Consider the following 17,602-nt stretch of genomic DNA (forward strand, 5'->3'; position numbering starts at 1 on the left):
GTATGCTTAGAAAAAAATACTACCATATTTCTTCTACAAACATGGACACTGAATAAATCTATTGAAGCTGTACAGTTAGTACAGCATTTCTTCCAAAAATATCAAATGAAAAAAAAATGTTTTTCTTTCTTCTCATTATGTCCCCTTAACCCTAAACTGATAAAAATTACAGATTCTGACTGCAGTCACATGATTTGAATTATTTATCTTGGATTAGTGTGAGATGCAAAAGAAATTTAAAAAATAGTATTTGTTTTCATTGTAATAATACACATTTGTATGTTCCCATTTATCAAACCATTATTCATTTTCTTAAATCAATTCTTGATTTAAAGTTAAGCTTGTGAATGCATTGCATTTAAAAATGTATATTCAGTGCATGGATTATGAAACGTAATTATCAAATCTTAAATAATACAGAAAATAATAAGTAATAAAAAAATACACAAAGAATTTAAAAAAAGCTCCCAGAGGCCTTTGGCATGTTTGGAAATGATCATTATTTATTTTTGCAGTCCAGTTTGGCGCCAGACTTGCACACTTTATCTTTAAGCATCATAAAGATTTTCATTAGGAGAAAAAGAGAAATGACAAAGAGAAATACATGAGTATAATGCATGAATTTAATACATTTAAAAGTCTTTATAAGTACTTCACATTATGTAACACTACCTGTTGTACCTGGATATGTAGCAGTATTTCTGAGTGTAGAAAGTATGTTGATGTTTATTTCCATTAGACAGTATCTGGCTGGTGAGTGTGTACATGTGCAATTAAGGCAATTGTATGTACAGATATTTTAATGTGCAAAAATAAATAAGAGGTTTACAAAATGGAGAAGAATGTCCTTTTCACAAACGTCTTCACAGAAACAGCTTTTCAGAGTATTTGTACATATCCATTATGACAGGATCTTTATTTGAGTGACTAATACACAGAAGAAAAAAAATTCATGCAATATGCAAGTTTCTTTAACATATGTTAACATTTTTATACAAAAAACAAACATAAAGAAGAGGGTTACACTGTTTTAAATGTATTCTGTAACATGACAGAAGGAAATGGCTCCTTTTTTCACACATACGGAGAATAAATGTAGTTGATCCGCTAATTTAGTACTGAGAAAACCATTTAGTTCACTTTTGGTTTACTATTTGTTTTTATTATTCATTATAGGTATCTGTGTTCCAGATACAGTACTTCTAGAAACAGGATCATTTGCGTCCATAAAAAAAGCTCTCAGTTTGAGTTTAGATGCATTGGTGGAGAAACATTCCTCATATAGGTTTTGCCTTGAGGTGCTCTAACACTTGAGGGATCTTGAAACAGGTCTAAAAACAAAGATAAATAAGACATTCAGTGACAGAAATATATGAAGTAAAAAAAAAAAAAAAAAACGAAAGCAATAACTTACTCATCTGACACAGAAATTATGCGCCTGCCTATATATGGCCTGATATATGACCTAGGTTTGTCAATCTCCATCTCTTCTGTATCTGAGGAACAAAAGATCAGTAATGTCAGGCATGTCGATATTGACAATACACACAGACATGCTCTCTAACATACTGTTAAAAAGTTTTTGAACAAGTTCCACTGATATTTTACAACAAAGTCCCCAGATAGTTTTATACCATGATAAAATAGAGATTTGTTAGGTTTGACAAATATTTTGCTTGGAGAAGGTGCTTTTATTAAAATAACTTGCACTTGGTTAAACATTTTGTTATTTAATGCAATGACATCACCATAACATGTATGTATACAGTTGAAGTCAAAAGTTTACATCCTCCTTTCAGAATCTGCAAAATGGAAATTATTAAATCAAAATAAGAGGGATGGTGTTGTTTATTTAGTACTGACCTGAATAAGATTTTTCACATAAAACATGTTTACATATAGTTGCCCTTGAAAACCGTTTGAATTTGAAGATCAGGGTAAATTTGACTACATTAAGTATATCTTCTGTAACTTCTAAAGGGTGCTACTAAATGAAAAAAATAATATATTTAGGCAAAATAAGAAAATGTACACCTCTCCATTCTATTCAAAAATTTTCACCCCAGCACTAAATGCATGGTTTTTCCTATTGGAGCATCAGTGAGCATTTGAAACTTCTGTTATAGTTGCATACTCAGTTGTCATCAATGTGAAAAGATGGATCTCAAAAGAACTTTTATGTGAAATATCTTTTTCAGGTCATTTTGTATGATTCTTCTTATTTTGTAACACCCTTAAGATTTGCATCATATTCTTATGTAGCAGCCCGTAGACGTTTCAGTTTTACACTCTTATCCCTTTCTTTTTTTAATGAATGAATTGTTAAATAAAATAATATCTACCATCAGAAGAGCTGGTATAGTAGCGACCAAAGGCTTCTTCTTTTGGTATATTTGGGTAAAGGTAGATGAGGGGATTGATTGGAATCTTCTCTGCGGCAGTGAGGGTGTAGTCGCGGATGACGTTAGGCAAGGAAATGGACGCCAGATCTGATTTAGTGTAGGGCTTCACTGAATGTGTCTTAGGCTCACCTGTATTTGATGACATTCATTCATATACATTAAAAACTGCAAGGCAGTTTACATTTTGTAAACAATGATTAAATAAATGATAAAATGCTACAATTCCAACCAGCACACACCGCTCTTTGAATACTCCACCCATGTGATGGTGATTCCTCCGTCTCGACAGGATTCACTGAAGCGCAGAAGGAAAGTGCCTGGGAGTTTGTCTCTCAACAAAGCCATCTCTCGCTCTTTACTCAGAAACCCTATAATATACCTGTATATGTGAGACAAACAGAAAATGGATAGATAAAGAATAGATAGACTAGATAAATATTTCAAAGAACAGTTAAACTGTCTGTTGCTCTTCAAAAAAAAATATTCAGGTCCAACAAATTTGTTGGCTTTTCAGCATATTTGAACCTTACCAACAATGACTGTATGATTTTGAGATCCATCTTTTCACACTGAGGACAACTGAGAGACTCATATGCAACTATTACAGAGGGTTTAAATGCTCACTGATGCCTCAGTAGGTAACATAATGAATTAAGAGCCGGGGGTGTAACATTTTGAACAAAATGAATGTGTACATTTTTCTTATTTTGCCTAAATATCATATTTTTTCATTTAGTACTGCCCTTCAGAAGCTACAGAAGATACTTACATGTTTCCCAGAAGATAAAATAAGTTAAATTTACCCTGATCTTTAAATTCAAAAGGTTTTTACCCCTGGCTCTTAATGCATTGTGTTTCCTTCTGAAGAATCAGTGAGCATTTGAACCTTCTGTAATAGTTGCATATGAGTCCCTCAGTTGTCCTCAGCGTGAAAAGATGGATCTCAAAATCATACAGTCATTGTTGGTAAGGTTCAAATATGCTGAAAAGCCAACAAATTTGTTGGACCTGAATATTTTTTTTGAAGAGCAACAGACAGTTTAACTGTTCAAGGCAAACAAGGGACTCATGAACAACTATCACTAAAAAAAAACACCACTGTGGATCATTCAGTTAACAACACACAGTATTAAGAATCAAGTGGATGTAAACTTTTGAACGGGGTCATTTTTATCAATTCACTTATTATTTTCTCTTGTGAACTATTTGTAAACGTCTTTTATGTGAAATATTTTATTCAGGTCAATACTAAAGTAAAAACTAACATGCATTTTGTATGATCCCAACTGCATCATGAATAAAGATGGGGTGAATATTTGGCTTTAAAATGTAAATTTGTTAATCTGTTAAATTAAAAATGTAAATGTGTAGAATTCTAGGACTTTTTAAAAAATAAAAATTTCTACAATAAGGAGGAGAAGAAACATTGGTCTGACTGTGCACATCTAAAATGTAACAGATTCTAATATATAGCAGACACAGCATTTGTTCCATTGTTTGTAATGATGGAACTCTTACCCATCATTCCAGATGTTGAGCAGGTGTCTTTTAATAAGGTCCAGAATTCCATCTATCCAGAGCCAGAATGGTAAACCCCTCTCATTAGAAGACATCTAGGTGAAAACACACAAGTTAATTTCTCTGCTTCCATTTGATTCATTAAAGCAAGTGGATATGACATTATTTCTGACTATTAATTGCACTTCCCATTATAAAAAAAGAGTACATAATATATTCAGTAAGTTTCAAGTTCTAAAAACCCAGCTGTTTTCTGTGGTATCAGGTTCTTTCACAATCTCACTTAGTTTTGTTTTAGCAGTAAATCATGTGGTGACAGCAAAGGAACAACCAAAAGCGGTGTTGGTTAAAGAAAGCGAAAGCAACTTCCTGTCTTTGTTTCAGCTGTTTCCGTAAACTCACCTTACAAAATGTATTCCAGTTGATGAGTCCTTCAGGGTCATCTTGGGCTTCGTGACCTGAAAACAGATACAAAGTCTTTAAAAAAAGAAAAAGTATTCCACGTATATTGGAACTATGAGCATGTACTCCCATTTCAAGAAAGTTCAAATAACTCACCAAGAAGTTTGTCGGCCATTGTTCTCAGCTGCTCAGAGTTCAGCGCTCGCTTAGTGACAGAAGAAAACTGCCAGCTTAAGATCTTTGAAAGCTGCCCCCATTTCACTGGTGGCGGATTTAAGAAGAATGTCAGATTCTGAGAGAGAGGGAATAAGATGGACAGCAAAAGTCAGAATGGAAACCTCAATAGAGGACAAAAACATTAATGATGGGAAATGGCCATACGTGGGGTTCACTGCAGCACATGTTGTACCATAAGATGGAGCCCCATGCGCTAGGTAACTGATTCACATGAGAGATCACCACAATAGGAAGAGATGTGATCTGTTTAATAACAAAAAACAGGTCTCGTTAGAATTACTGGTCTGATCTTCAGTTGATATAGCACAGTAGTTACATTTCAGAGCACCTTACCGATAAATCGACACATAGTTCTGGTTGAATGAGTTGAGTTTCAAAGTTAAGTATGTGGAGCTCCTCAGAAATGATGAGGGGAGTCTGTAAATAAAAGAGGAAAAAACATCAGGAATTGCATTAGTTATGGTCCTTTAGTTTTATTTGAATCACTGTGTGTTTTTGGCCTACCTCATTGGTTCTGTTGTTACATTTCATCTCTTTCAATTGCTGTGGCAAGGAAAAAACAACAATACATGTGCGGTTAGACATTATATTGTATTTATCATGTGCTGTTATATCTGTTTGTTTTTCACATCTTACCAAATGACGAAATTCAGCTGCTAGACATCCACTGGATTCCTCTAAGTTCATTATTTTAGTAAACGTTCCTAAAATGTTGAATTTCCTACATCTAGGACACCAGAAAACAGACATTTAGATTATTTGAGCTTTGGCAGCATGCATAAAAATATTAATAGTGTTGATGAATAAATTGTTAAAATATTTAATATATTTAATATCTAAACAAAAAAGAATAATTTAATAATTAGGGTTTTTATTGTGCATTTCAAGCTCATTATCCCCTGAATATCATAATGTTTACTGTGTTACTGTACAGTAATATGGTTGCAGGTTTGGACATTTATCAAGTGCAGACATTTTTGTGGTTTTTGATTGGACCACAAGCTATTAAATGCTTGTTATGTATTTAAATACAGTTAAAATCAAAAGTTTGAATACACCTTGCAGAATCCGCAAAATGTTATTTATTTTACCAAAATAAGAGGGATCATACAACATTTTTTTTTTATTATTCAGTACAGGTCCCACAAATTCTTTGGTTTTTCAGCATTTTTGTGTATCTGAACCCTTTCCAACAGTGAATATGATTTTGAGATCCATCTTTTCACACTGAGGACAACTGAGCGACTCATATGCAACTATTAAAGAAGGTTCAAATGCTCACTGATGCTCCAGATGGAAAAACAATGCATTAAGAGCCAGGGGTGAAAACTTTTAAACAGAATGAGGATATGTACATTTTTCTTATTTTGCCTAAATATCATATTTTTCTTATTTAGTACTGCCCTTCAGAAGCTACAGAGGATACTTGCATGTTTTCCAGAAGATACAGTTAAATTTACCCTGATCTTCAAATTCAAAAAGTTTTCACCCCCTGGCTCTTAATGCATCAGTTTTCCTTCGGAAGCATCAGTGAACATTTGAACCTTCTGTAATAGTTTCATATGAGTCCTTCAGTCGTCCTCAGTGTGAAAAGATGGATCTCCAAATCATACAGTCATTGTTGAAAAGGGTTCAAATAAACAAAAATGCTGAAAAACCAAAGAATTTGCGGGACCTGAGCAATTTTCTGCAGGCAGTTTAACTGTTCAGGACACAGAAGGGACTCATAAACAACTATCACTAAAAAAAAAAAATCAGTTCATTCAAGTAATAACAGTATTAAGAATCAAGCGTATGTAAACTTTTGAACCGGTTCATTTTCATAAACTCAGTTATTATTTTCTCTTGTGAACTATATGTAAACACATTTTATGTGAAATATCTTATTCAGATCAGTACTAAATAAAAAATAACATGCATTTAGTCTGATCTCTCTTTTTCTGGTAAAATATTTAACATTTTGCAGATTCTGCAAGGTGTATGTAAACTTTTGACTTGTACATTGGCTCATTCAAAACATCACATTATAGTAACAAATAACATTTGCATTATCTTTGTAATATTTTACGTACCCTTTTATTGTGTCTTTCTCTGTTAAATCTCTACAGGAGAAAAACAAATATTCTGTATGAATACACAGATAAATAGACTCAGACAGATAGATAGACATACAGAAAGAGAAAGTTTACTTACTTGTCAATAGAGACTTTTATTTTGAGTTGACAGTTCAGTTCAGGGAGTTTGACTAGTGATCTAGAAAATATTAAAATAGATGATGTTTTAGATACACATCAACAATTAAAAGAACATCACAGTATTATTAATGGTGATTTCAAAGACCCACCTGATCTTGGCTGTGAATTGAACTCCAGTTTTTATCACCAAGGGTCTCTGAGGATGTGTAGGCATACAAGGCTGTCTCTCCACCACAAGAGAACTGAAAGACACAACACAACCGCTGTCATCCTGTTCAAGACTACAATCTTTCAGAAGTGACGCACACCACAAAATCGAATCAAATTCCCCTGTGAACCTTTAAGCCCACAAATCCTAACTATGCGTTTCTCTTTCTACAGCTTGTGCTTTAAATATAAAGACACAGAAAAGTGTTGTGTCTCACTTTAATATAAGGTTTTTGAAGAGTGAAAGGGCCTGCTCATCCAGCTGGCTCTTGCCCAGAGTGAGGGGGTCATTGTTGTAGGTGAATTTCTGCACCAATTCCTGAACTTTCTTCAGCTGCTGACGGATCTGCTGCAGACACTCTGCCACCACAGTGAACCTGAAGAGCAATTCATGTATTAGCTAATTATAAAAATAATATGTCAGTACCAAGAACAGCACCAAAACAATTATGAGCTCTATAAGCGACTATGTCGGATATGGAAATACTTTTATTAGTAACCTTTTGCACCAACTTGTAATTCTAAGAATTAAATAGCACAAAAAATATTTATATATCAAATAAATGTTATTCTATTTTATTTTGTTTGTCATTATTTTGTTTCCACCTGCATTACAGGTCATTTGAAGCGCCCCCTAGAGGTTCTCACCAGCTCTGCAGTTGGTCCAGACAGGCATTGGGCGGCCCACCGATGCAAGCCATCTGCTGTCTCTTTTTCCACTCAGGTAACTCTTCTGATATGAGTGTGAGCTGGATCTGCTCTGCTAGAGTCAGTGCATTAGCAATTTCTTTTATCACCACCTGCACACACATATATGCTATTTTTAAGAAAAAACAGCAGCATTAAAATGATCCAATCAATTCCCAAAGGACAAAATCAAGTCACGCCCTACATCTGTTCTTGTTTGAGCAACCAGAGATGGTCTTTTGAGAAAGTGAAACAGGAAACTTGATAGCCATTTCATTACAGCTGTGAAGTCATTCAATTTCTGTCAGAGTTGGCACTTTTTGCAGATGCTATGAAAATGGTGATACCATGAACTGAATCATGCACTCTAAAAATGCTGGGTTCAGCCTGCTTGGTCATTTTATTGGGTTGTTTTTAATATTTCTCCCCAGGTGCTGCTCTGAAAAAAAGACTTAGTATTAAATCTTAGTATTTGTATCTTATTTCTAGTCAAATTATTTTTAATTTAAAGGTTGTATCAGCGATTTCTAGCCTAAAACATAAAGTGTCAATTTCAGCTGACCTTTCTTCACGATACGCTCGCTGCCTGTCCCATAAATTGTCTGTGAAAAAAACGCGTCTCTCTGGTCAGCCTAGGGTCCGAGATATGCCAAAAAAACATTCGGCGCTATCAACTATTCCACAGATAAACAAACAGTGTTCCAACCAATCAGCGTCAGGGGTTTGGTGTTGTGGACTTTCGCTCCGCCTCCCTCACATCCCTGCACCAGTAGGAAAAGTCCACAACACCAAACCCCTGACGCTGATTGGTTGGAACACTGTTTGTTTATGTGTGGAAAGGTTGGTAGCGCCGATTGTTTTTTTGGCATATCTCGGACCCTAGGCTGACCAGAGAGACGCGTTTTTTTCACAGACAATTTATGGGGCAGGCAGCGAGCGGATCGTGAAGAAAGGTCAGCTGAAATTGACACTTTATGTTTCAGGCTAGAAATCGCTGATACAACCTTTAAGATGCATTTATTAGATAAGCAAAATGGCGTAAGATATTTAATGTTGTTTTAAGCTAAAAGCATTTAATTTAGTTTTTCCCCCTGGAAGAAAGTAAAATTATATGCCAGTGGTGGAAGTGAAATATTTATAAAACAAGAGTATTTTACTTACCCCACTGGCAGATAATTTTACTTATTTTAAGCCAAATGCACTTTTTTTTTGCTGATCTAGTAATGCAGCTTAATTTAAGATTTTTTAGATATTTTGACTAGAAACAAGACAAAAATACAAAGTAGAATAAGGCTTTTTTCTGCATTGTGGGTAGTTTTTTTGCACTCAAAAAAATGCTGGGTTATTTTTTTTAACTCAAAAAATGCTGGGTTATTTTTTTTTTAACCCAAATGCTGGGTTCAGCTTGTTGGGTCATTTTTTAGGGTTATTTTTAATATTATTTACCCAGGTGCGGGTAGTTTTTTCTGTAACTAAGCTGCTGGGTTCTTAAATGGTTTATTAAATATTTGGTTATTTTTTTTCTACCAAACCACTGGGTTGGGCCTGTCTTTGATGAAACAACCCAGCTGTTGAGTTACAGTCAGAGCGTGGGCTTTTTGCGTCCTCCACAGGAGAGACAGCAACAGGACAGCGGTGTACTTCTTCAGTGAAATAAAGGTTTGTATAGATTTTATTTCATTTCTAATGTCTTTACTCTGCTGTAAATTATATTATTTAAGGCAGCTATGGCAGCAGTGGTTGTTTTGCAATATGAAAACACCTTTTGACTTCCATAACATAAATTGATTTTGTTTGTTATAATACTGAATTTAATTTAATTTAATTTAATATTAAAATATGTGGTCTAATCTCAGTACTGTTTGTTTATGGGTAGGTTATGGAGTCAGTCATGGCATCTTTCAGCAACGAGTGAAACGCAAGATGGCGGTCTGAGGTGCGTAGTTGCCCCAGCGAACAGCAGCCCATCACCGGCTTAGATTTCACAGACACACCGCACAAGAATTAGCACTATTTCAGGAAAAAGTGATTACAGAGAATACAACTCAATTAAAATTCTACTTTTAAATGTTCCATTTTTTATTTCTAAAATGCTTGTTAAACAAGTTTAAATGTATGTAATATTGTAAACTATGCTGTATTCCCCCAAATAAATTCAATTTGGCTTTTATTTTTGTCCATTGGTGATCTTGCTTCTTCTTTAATATTTTGATTATTGCAGTATATATTGCTCTAATAATATAATTCTGTGTGTGATTTTTAATTCCCAGCCCATTTTAAGCCATCATTTAACCCAACCAGCTGGGTCAAAATAACCCAGCATGTGCTATGTCCAATTTTTACCATGCACTGGGTTGCCCAAGTTGGGATGTTTTTAACCCAGCATTTTTTAGAGTGTACCTGTTGCATTTTAACTGGTGTAAACTCTAAAAAACGATCAATGCAAAATTAATGTTTTTTTTTTTCAAACATGTTGAAGATTAGCTGTTTGATAAGCTATTCAGTACAGTGAAGCCACTTTTCCATTGACAGCCATTCAAAAAAAAAAATGTGTTACACTTTTGTTGTTGTTTTTTTGTTAACCTTGGAAGCTTAGATTAACGTCACAATAGAAAAGATTATTCCAAGCACACTCCTTGCAGCTAAATCTGTGTAGAGGTTTATTAAAATCTTGACCTACCTCTCTTTTCATGCTCAGCCCAATAAACATTTGTCTAATTGCCATTTCCTCCTGCTGGATCTCTTTTGTTATCTGTCCGTTCATTTCGAGTTCCACTGAAATTATAAAAATGCAAATTTATACCATATGTTCACTTACACTCTGTAAAAACCACAACAATGATCTAACCAAATACAGACTTCAAACTTGATACCTCGACTCTGGAGAGTATTTCTCTTGAAGTCGTACTCATCTTGCACATCCTCCAGAACCTGAATATCCTGTTCTATTTCCTAGAGGAAAATAAATATTCCACAATTTCAGCTGTTTGAAACAATGTAGTTACTTGTAAGGTTTAAAGAAAACTCATTTAAAGCATTTTTGTGGTAAAGATCATGAGATTATTTACCTGCACAGTCGTTTTCAAGTTATTGACTTTATTGACCAACTCATTTTGGTGGTCCATTAAGATACTCCCTGGTGATGAGCCACCTTTACCCTAAAGGCAAAATTCCAAAGACGAATGATAAACACATGTGCAAGTTTGAAATTACAGTTGTGATGCAAGATTAAAAGCCTTACTTGAGTGCTAAGTGCAGTTTGCAGTATCTTTCTCTCTTCATTCAGAGTGTTAGCTATGATCATAGCCATGTGGACTGGATCCTCCTGGAAGTGCCCCTAATGGAAGATGATTATCTCTATTAGGCATTATATTTTACAATAATGAAACATGTATGTATATTGAATGTAATAATGTTATAAAAAAATATATAATAAAATAGCACCTGTAGGTTACGCTTAATTTTGCGAATATTGTGCTGTAAAAGGAAGTTGTTCCCTAGGCCAAGACGGCTGTAGTGCTCATCGAGTTGGTTCAGGAGCTCATGGAAGCGCAGGGTTGCCAAAGATACGTTACTTGCAACGGATTCCCTGCAAACAACAATAATGTGTCAATTCATGATGTATAAATTCAAATGGGCAACTGTATAGAAAATTAAAATTTAAAATAAATTAAATCTCACCAGTCGTGACTCTCAATCCATTGACTGAGATACTGTCGGATCTCCATCGGAAAAGCCTCATCGTAAAGCTGGTCCACCTGCTCTAAATACAGAGAGTCCAGCAGCTGCAGCTGGCTCCAGAGTGTCATCTGAATTCATTAAAACACAATCGCGTATGAAATACTGTAAGAGAGTTTACGTGCAACATCCTGTCTGTGTTCACACTTGTCAACTAGGACCTTGTTTTGTGCAGTTGTGACTTTAATCCAGTAATAATAGTTACACAGTCAAAAGTTTTTGAACAGGAAGAAGAATTATCTTTTGCTCACCAAGCCTGCATTTATTGGATCCAAAATCCCCCAAAATTAAATATTTTTGCTATTTAAAATAACTGTTTTCTATTTGAATATATCCTAAAATGCATTTTATACCTGTGAATTTTCAGCATCATTACTTCAGTGTCACATGATCCTTCAGAAATCATTCTAATATGCTGATTTTCTGTTCAAGAAATATTTTTTAATGTGGTACTTTTTTCAGGATTCTTTGATGAATAGAAAGATTCAAAGATCAGCATTTATCTGAAATAAAAAGCTTTTGTAACATTATACACTATACCATTCAAACGCCATTTATTTTGCCTTGATTTTTGGAAAGAAATGGTAGAAATTAATACTTTTATAAAAAATGATGATACAGATATTTATAACGCTACAGAACATTTGTATTGCAGATAAATGCTGTTCTTCTGAGCTTTCTATTCATCGAAGTAACCTGAAAAAATTATACTCTGCTGTTTTCAATGTAATAATAATAATAGTAAATGTGTTTTTTTAGCAGAGTGGTTTCTGAAGGATGATGTGAAAAAAAATCAGCTTTGTGATCACATGAATAAATTACATTTTAAGTATATATTAAAATAGAAAGCAAAATTGACAGTTTTTTCTGTACTTTGGACCAAATAAACCCAGGGTTGGTGAGCAGAAGATACTTTAAAAAAAAAAAACATTTAAAATCTTACTGTTACTGGTAGTCTAAAATAAAATGTGTTATAAAAAAGCATGTTTAAATGGAAATAAGTGGAATGGAAAGTGTAGTTTATATGACCGCACCTTGTGAAAGAGCAAAATATAATTGTATACATTGATTAAATGCTTCTATTCTATACAATTCATATTTAACACATCCATTCTTTTTGTTTAAACAGTCTGTAAAAATGAAAAATGGTATATTATGGTATATAATGGTATATAAAATGGTCTTTTGCTTAGGTTTCTATACATTATAAAAATAGCAAACTGCTTTACATGTCAAACATTACATTCGTCAGTTAGATAAACTCGTTAGATAAACGCTAGATAACAAAGCAGAAAATTACCTTTCAACATAGAAGGTGGGTCAAGGCACAAAGGTAGTATATCTCAGGCTAAGCAGATACACAAGATAAAAGTAGACAAAACTGTGTCTGTCTTTCTGCTTCAGACTTATATGCTTTTCACTGCCCCCCATCATGTTAAAAAACGAAATATTGATGCTGGTTCAGCCCCCATCGGCACTGTAGGCCAATCGGAATTTCGCAATTACCATATGTAAATACACAAGTGGTCATAACCAATCATATTCCAGTGCGTACATTAAGCCACGCCTCTTTAGCGAATGGCTGTTCTCGGCAACTGCAGAATAGGAACTGATGTGAAAACAGAAACTTAGCTCTCTACAATATTATTAAATAGAGTTAGATAGATAAAAGCCCTTCGTAATAATCTAAGAAGCACTGATTATTTATGTATTGAAAGACAAAGGAATAGACATATCTTGTTTATCAAGACTGTATGTGGATGTCTTTTACGCTGACACAACTCTGGTGTGGGCGGGGGGGTTGTGAAACTCAAGGCACAGCCAGCAAGGAAGCACGCGTTTTCTGAGAAAGCGAGAGCTAACGTACAGGAACGAAACTGAGAAACGAAACTTGGATTTACGTCAATTCCCTATTATTTTACTACAAACTACTGGATATTTAACGGAGATACAGTGACTGTCGATATGTGCTTTGTTTAGAATTAGGCACAGACGGATAAAAACAGATATGACGCTTGTTTCAACTATTTTTCTTATTATAAGATATTAGTAATTATTTTTGTTACCTATAAATATGTTAAAAAACTTTGAATAAATAAATGCTTGTGTTGGAATTTAAGGAAGTGGAAGTGGTATACCACAGTTAGTTTTTTTATTGAGAAATAACAAATTATGCCAGTATGATACAGCAAAATTGGGTCAAATATCAATTAAAAGATAAACCACAGCTAACCAACAACATAGATTTAGAGTAAAACAAGCGGCCATCACAAACTCAAATGTATATGCTGCCAATAACATGATATCATTTATTTGAAAATTATGTCATTAAGGAACTGGGCCAGGTTGCAACAAATCCTTTAAGCTAAAAAAAACAAACATTTGCTATAACATTTGTAATAGAATAACCAAGGGCGATATGAAATACAAAGCGGATGAAATTGAGGATAATACAGGAAAATACCTGTAGAGGGTTTGCACTTACATTATGATCTGAATGCATGGCCAAATTGGAGATACTCAGATGTAAACAACAGCATTGATTGTGTGGTTAATGCAATACAGAATATGTTGTTCTGCTATTTTTCTTTGTCTAAACCATGGAAAAATCGTGTGGAAGCTGCTAAATCATAAGCATAAGCAGGAAAGGGCAAAATATTTTGACAAACTAAAGTTAATAGGTGGTAAAGATGTGTACAAGTAGTATTAATTAAGATATTAGCCTAATATTTCACCTACTTGACTGGAAATGATCAAAACAAACATGAATGTTGTTAAGATTCTTGCACTGGAAATGCTGGTTGAGTTTAGCCAACTACAAATGCCTTTGTTTCTCAGTCAGTTTTTTTGCACTCTTTTCCTTGATTTGTTGTAACTCTTGGCAGTCTATAGTACTCCAGATATTTTTCCTGGTCTGACCGATTAGTACAGCCCAAAACATGACAATAATTGACCATTTTCACCTGCAATAATCAGCTAAATTTGCAAGTTTTGTTCGGCTCAGTGGCATTTTTTATGTTCAGTGCCACCAATAAGGTTGAAAACACTCTATACACCTGAAATATTTCTTGTAAAATGGCCTTTTTTCTTTTTTGAAGAACACTGTGTAGCATTCAAGGACATGCCAACAATTGCAATAATAAAATTACAGAAATGAAATTGTTAAAAATGAAACCATATGTTTATTTAAAGGGATAGTTCACCCGAAATGAAAATTCTGTCATCGTTTACTCACCCTCATGTCATTCTAAACTTGCAATTGTGAAGACTGTGGGTTAAACAGTCTTCACAATCGCAAGTTAACCCCTGAAAAAAAATACAATGGAAGCCGATTGCTACTGTCAGCTGTTTGGTTCAAAATATCCTCTTTTGTGTTCAGCAGAAAGACACTCATGGAGGTTTGGAATAAAATGAGGATGAGTACATTTTCAGTCATCAGTTTCATTTTTGGGTGAGCTATCACTTTAATTATTATTTTGATAATAACTGATATGATTTCTGCCTTTTAAATAGTGAATTTGATATTTTATTCATTATATTAATACAATATGACAGGGACATGAAAATGTATTCCGTGGTATTGTCTAGACTGTTACAGAAATGAAACTCAACCTATCAACTTACGATCAACTTATGATTCATAGTCCTGTCAACAGTTTTGTTTGATGACATTTTGATAGTCATCAGTATTTTCTTTACCCACGCCAGCATGCCGAACCAAAGGGAATGAAATAGATGTCAAGTACTTAGCATATTTAGTTGCAGAAATGCAAAAGACTTCATATTTTGCATGTCATGTTTGCAACAAGAAGTGAAGTGTGAAAGTGCTTTCAGACAGGTATTTAAAGGGAGACACTGCAGGCTAAAACATGCAGGTTTTTCATGCACCTGTCAAGTTTAAAGTGTTTTTTTTTTCAGACTAGTGAAAAGAAAACATCCAAAAGACACAGTTAAGTGTTTCTTTCATAGCTCTTCATCTATTTGTGTCAATAGATTTCAACTACAATACATATTTTTAAAGGCCGTTTTCTCAAAATTATTTTTTTCTTCTACACTGAGCCATAAATCTCCACTTCAGTAGCACTTACACACACCAAACTTTACATTTGTATTCTTGTCTATATCCTGAAGGTTTTTAAAGAGGGATTTGTTCATATACAGTCAAGCCTGAAATTATTCATACCCCTGGCAAATTCTGATTTAAAGTTAAGAGGCATCATTGTGGAAAAATATTTCTCAGCTTTTATTTACATTTGAACAAAAAGTGGCATGTCCAAATTTATTCGTACCCTTTCACAAACTGTCACAGTCTATGGGAAAATCCAAAGTTCTATACCATTCCAAATAGTCCAAGCTGTTCTAAAGCATCCTAATTACCCTGATTTGTTGGGAACAGCTGTTTTAATCAACTCAACAGGTGAAAAACAGAAGCTCTCTGCTGTTGGTTTGTGGACAGTCATGGCTAAGACAAAGGAGCTCACTAAGGACCTGCGGCTGCGCATTGTGGCTGCTCACTAGTCAGGAAAGGGGTATAAGACCATATCTAAATGTTTTGAAGTTCCAGTGGCTACCGTGCAAAGTATTATAAAAAATTCAAGACTTTCCGCACTGTGAATAATCTCGGCCTTGGACACCAGTGGATATTTCAGCATGACAACGACCCAAAACACAGAGCAAAAGTGGTGAAGAAATGGTTAGCAGACAAAAACATTAACGTTTTGCAGTGGCCCAGCCAGAGTCCTGACTTAAATCCAATTGAGAATCTGTGGAGGGAGCTAAAGATCAGGGTGATGGCAAGGAGACCCTCCAACCTGAAAGAGTTGGAGCTCATCGCTAAAGATAAATGGGCAAAAATACCAGTGGAGACATGCAAAAAGCTGGTCAGCAATTATAGGACGCGTTTGATTGCTGTAATAGCCAATAAAGGCTTTTCTATTGATTATTAAGAAGGGTATGAATAATTTTGGACATGCCACTTTTTGTTCAAATGTAAATAAAAGATGGGTAATCATTTTTTCCACAATGATGCCTCTTGTACATCATCTTATTATCTTCTGGGAGACGTCTGTGTCATTTCTAATAAAAAAAAAACTTGCTGGTTAAATCAAAGTAACTTTAAGTCAGAATTAGCCAGGCGTATAAATAATTTCTGGCTTGACGGTATCATTTGCTTGATTTTATACAACATTTTATTCCCCGAAAATGTAAAAAATATATTGTTTTCTGCCTGTTTTAAGTATTTTCTAAATTATGGAGTGACAAAATGAGATACCCAAAATTCCTTCTATAAAAACATTTGATTCTAATTCTAAATGATTCTAATATGTCAAAAAAAAAATTAAACAATAATATTGAAACTGACTTCATCCAGTGTTTAGGTTTTTGTACTAGAAATGTATGCAATTTAGCGCATATTTCATTAAATAATGCCTTATTTGCATATTTAAACTTAGCATTTTAGAAAACATGTAACATTTTTTTTTTTTTGCAATTATCAATGTAATCAATCAACTGAGTAAGTGAGGTGAAAACTATTAGTTAGTTTTTTTACCCTATTCACCTGCAGTGTCTCACCTTAAAATTAGATATTTAATTAACAAATCCTATTGCAGGCACATAGTGTCAAGTTTCACTATAAAGATAAAAAAAAACATGGTTAGATTCCTTCTTCTAGCTCTAAATTACTGGATTCTTTGCTTAAAAACCTCACATATGCTGACAGGAAGAATGTGGGTGAAAGCCTTTCCCGTGTTATGTGGAACATGCTGCCTGCTGCCTACTCAACAGCGTTTCCATCCTCATAATATTAATAATAGTACCATAGATAATAATAATAATAGTACCATAGATAAACCATAAAATTCTTTATTTAAAAAAAATGTATATGCTTTTCATAATATATACAGAAACATTCAAATAAAAATAATAATATTAAGGACAAACTAAGAATTTTACAGGTAGATGATAAATTGTTGGAATGTAGAATTATGACAGTAATACACGTGATACATTTTCATAATGACAGTCTTTTTGAATATACACTCTCTGCCAGCAAATAAAAATAGAGACATGATGCATTATGGTGGCATAGAGCCATAAAAGTGAAGAACAGCAAAAGAAGCCAAAATAAAGAGATGAAAATATTTGAACCCATCCATAATCTTGGATCCAAGTGAACTGCTGTTGGCCATTCTAGGGAGAACTCATCTGCAATGT

At 34.2% G+C, this 17,602-nt stretch overlaps 1 protein-coding gene across 1 annotated transcript in view; it reads right to left on the reverse strand.

Moving 5' to 3' along the window:
• Positions 1-605: 605 nt before the first annotated feature.
• stat4 (signal transducer and activator of transcription 4) overlaps positions 606-17,602 on the reverse strand; it is a 39,318-nt gene continuing 22,321 nt past the window's right edge. The window contains exons 24-45 of the mRNA XM_073845078.1: positions 11,330-11,457; positions 11,093-11,237; positions 10,890-10,985; positions 10,717-10,806; positions 10,522-10,600; positions 10,329-10,423; positions 7,610-7,761; positions 7,180-7,338; positions 6,904-6,996; positions 6,753-6,812; positions 6,632-6,661; positions 5,196-5,286; positions 5,064-5,102; positions 4,893-4,976; positions 4,704-4,802; positions 4,479-4,614; positions 4,323-4,378; positions 3,921-4,015; positions 2,642-2,781; positions 2,343-2,531; positions 1,415-1,496; positions 606-1,331 (exon numbers count right to left, since the gene is read on the reverse strand). Of these exons, the coding sequence (XP_073701179.1) occupies positions 1,304-1,331; positions 1,415-1,496; positions 2,343-2,531; positions 2,642-2,781; positions 3,921-4,015; positions 4,323-4,378; positions 4,479-4,614; positions 4,704-4,802; positions 4,893-4,976; positions 5,064-5,102; positions 5,196-5,286; positions 6,632-6,661; positions 6,753-6,812; positions 6,904-6,996; positions 7,180-7,338; positions 7,610-7,761; positions 10,329-10,423; positions 10,522-10,600; positions 10,717-10,806; positions 10,890-10,985; positions 11,093-11,237; positions 11,330-11,457 (2,166 nt within the window). The 3' untranslated portion in view covers positions 606-1,303. The remainder of the gene's footprint in view (positions 1,332-1,414; positions 1,497-2,342; positions 2,532-2,641; positions 2,782-3,920; positions 4,016-4,322; positions 4,379-4,478; positions 4,615-4,703; positions 4,803-4,892; positions 4,977-5,063; positions 5,103-5,195; positions 5,287-6,631; positions 6,662-6,752; positions 6,813-6,903; positions 6,997-7,179; positions 7,339-7,609; positions 7,762-10,328; positions 10,424-10,521; positions 10,601-10,716; positions 10,807-10,889; positions 10,986-11,092; positions 11,238-11,329; positions 11,458-17,602) is intronic.

Source organism: Garra rufa, chromosome 8 (genome assembly GCF_049309525.1).
Source record: "Garra rufa chromosome 8, GarRuf1.0, whole genome shotgun sequence".
Taxonomy (NCBI): Eukaryota; Metazoa; Chordata; class Actinopteri; order Cypriniformes; family Cyprinidae; genus Garra; species Garra rufa.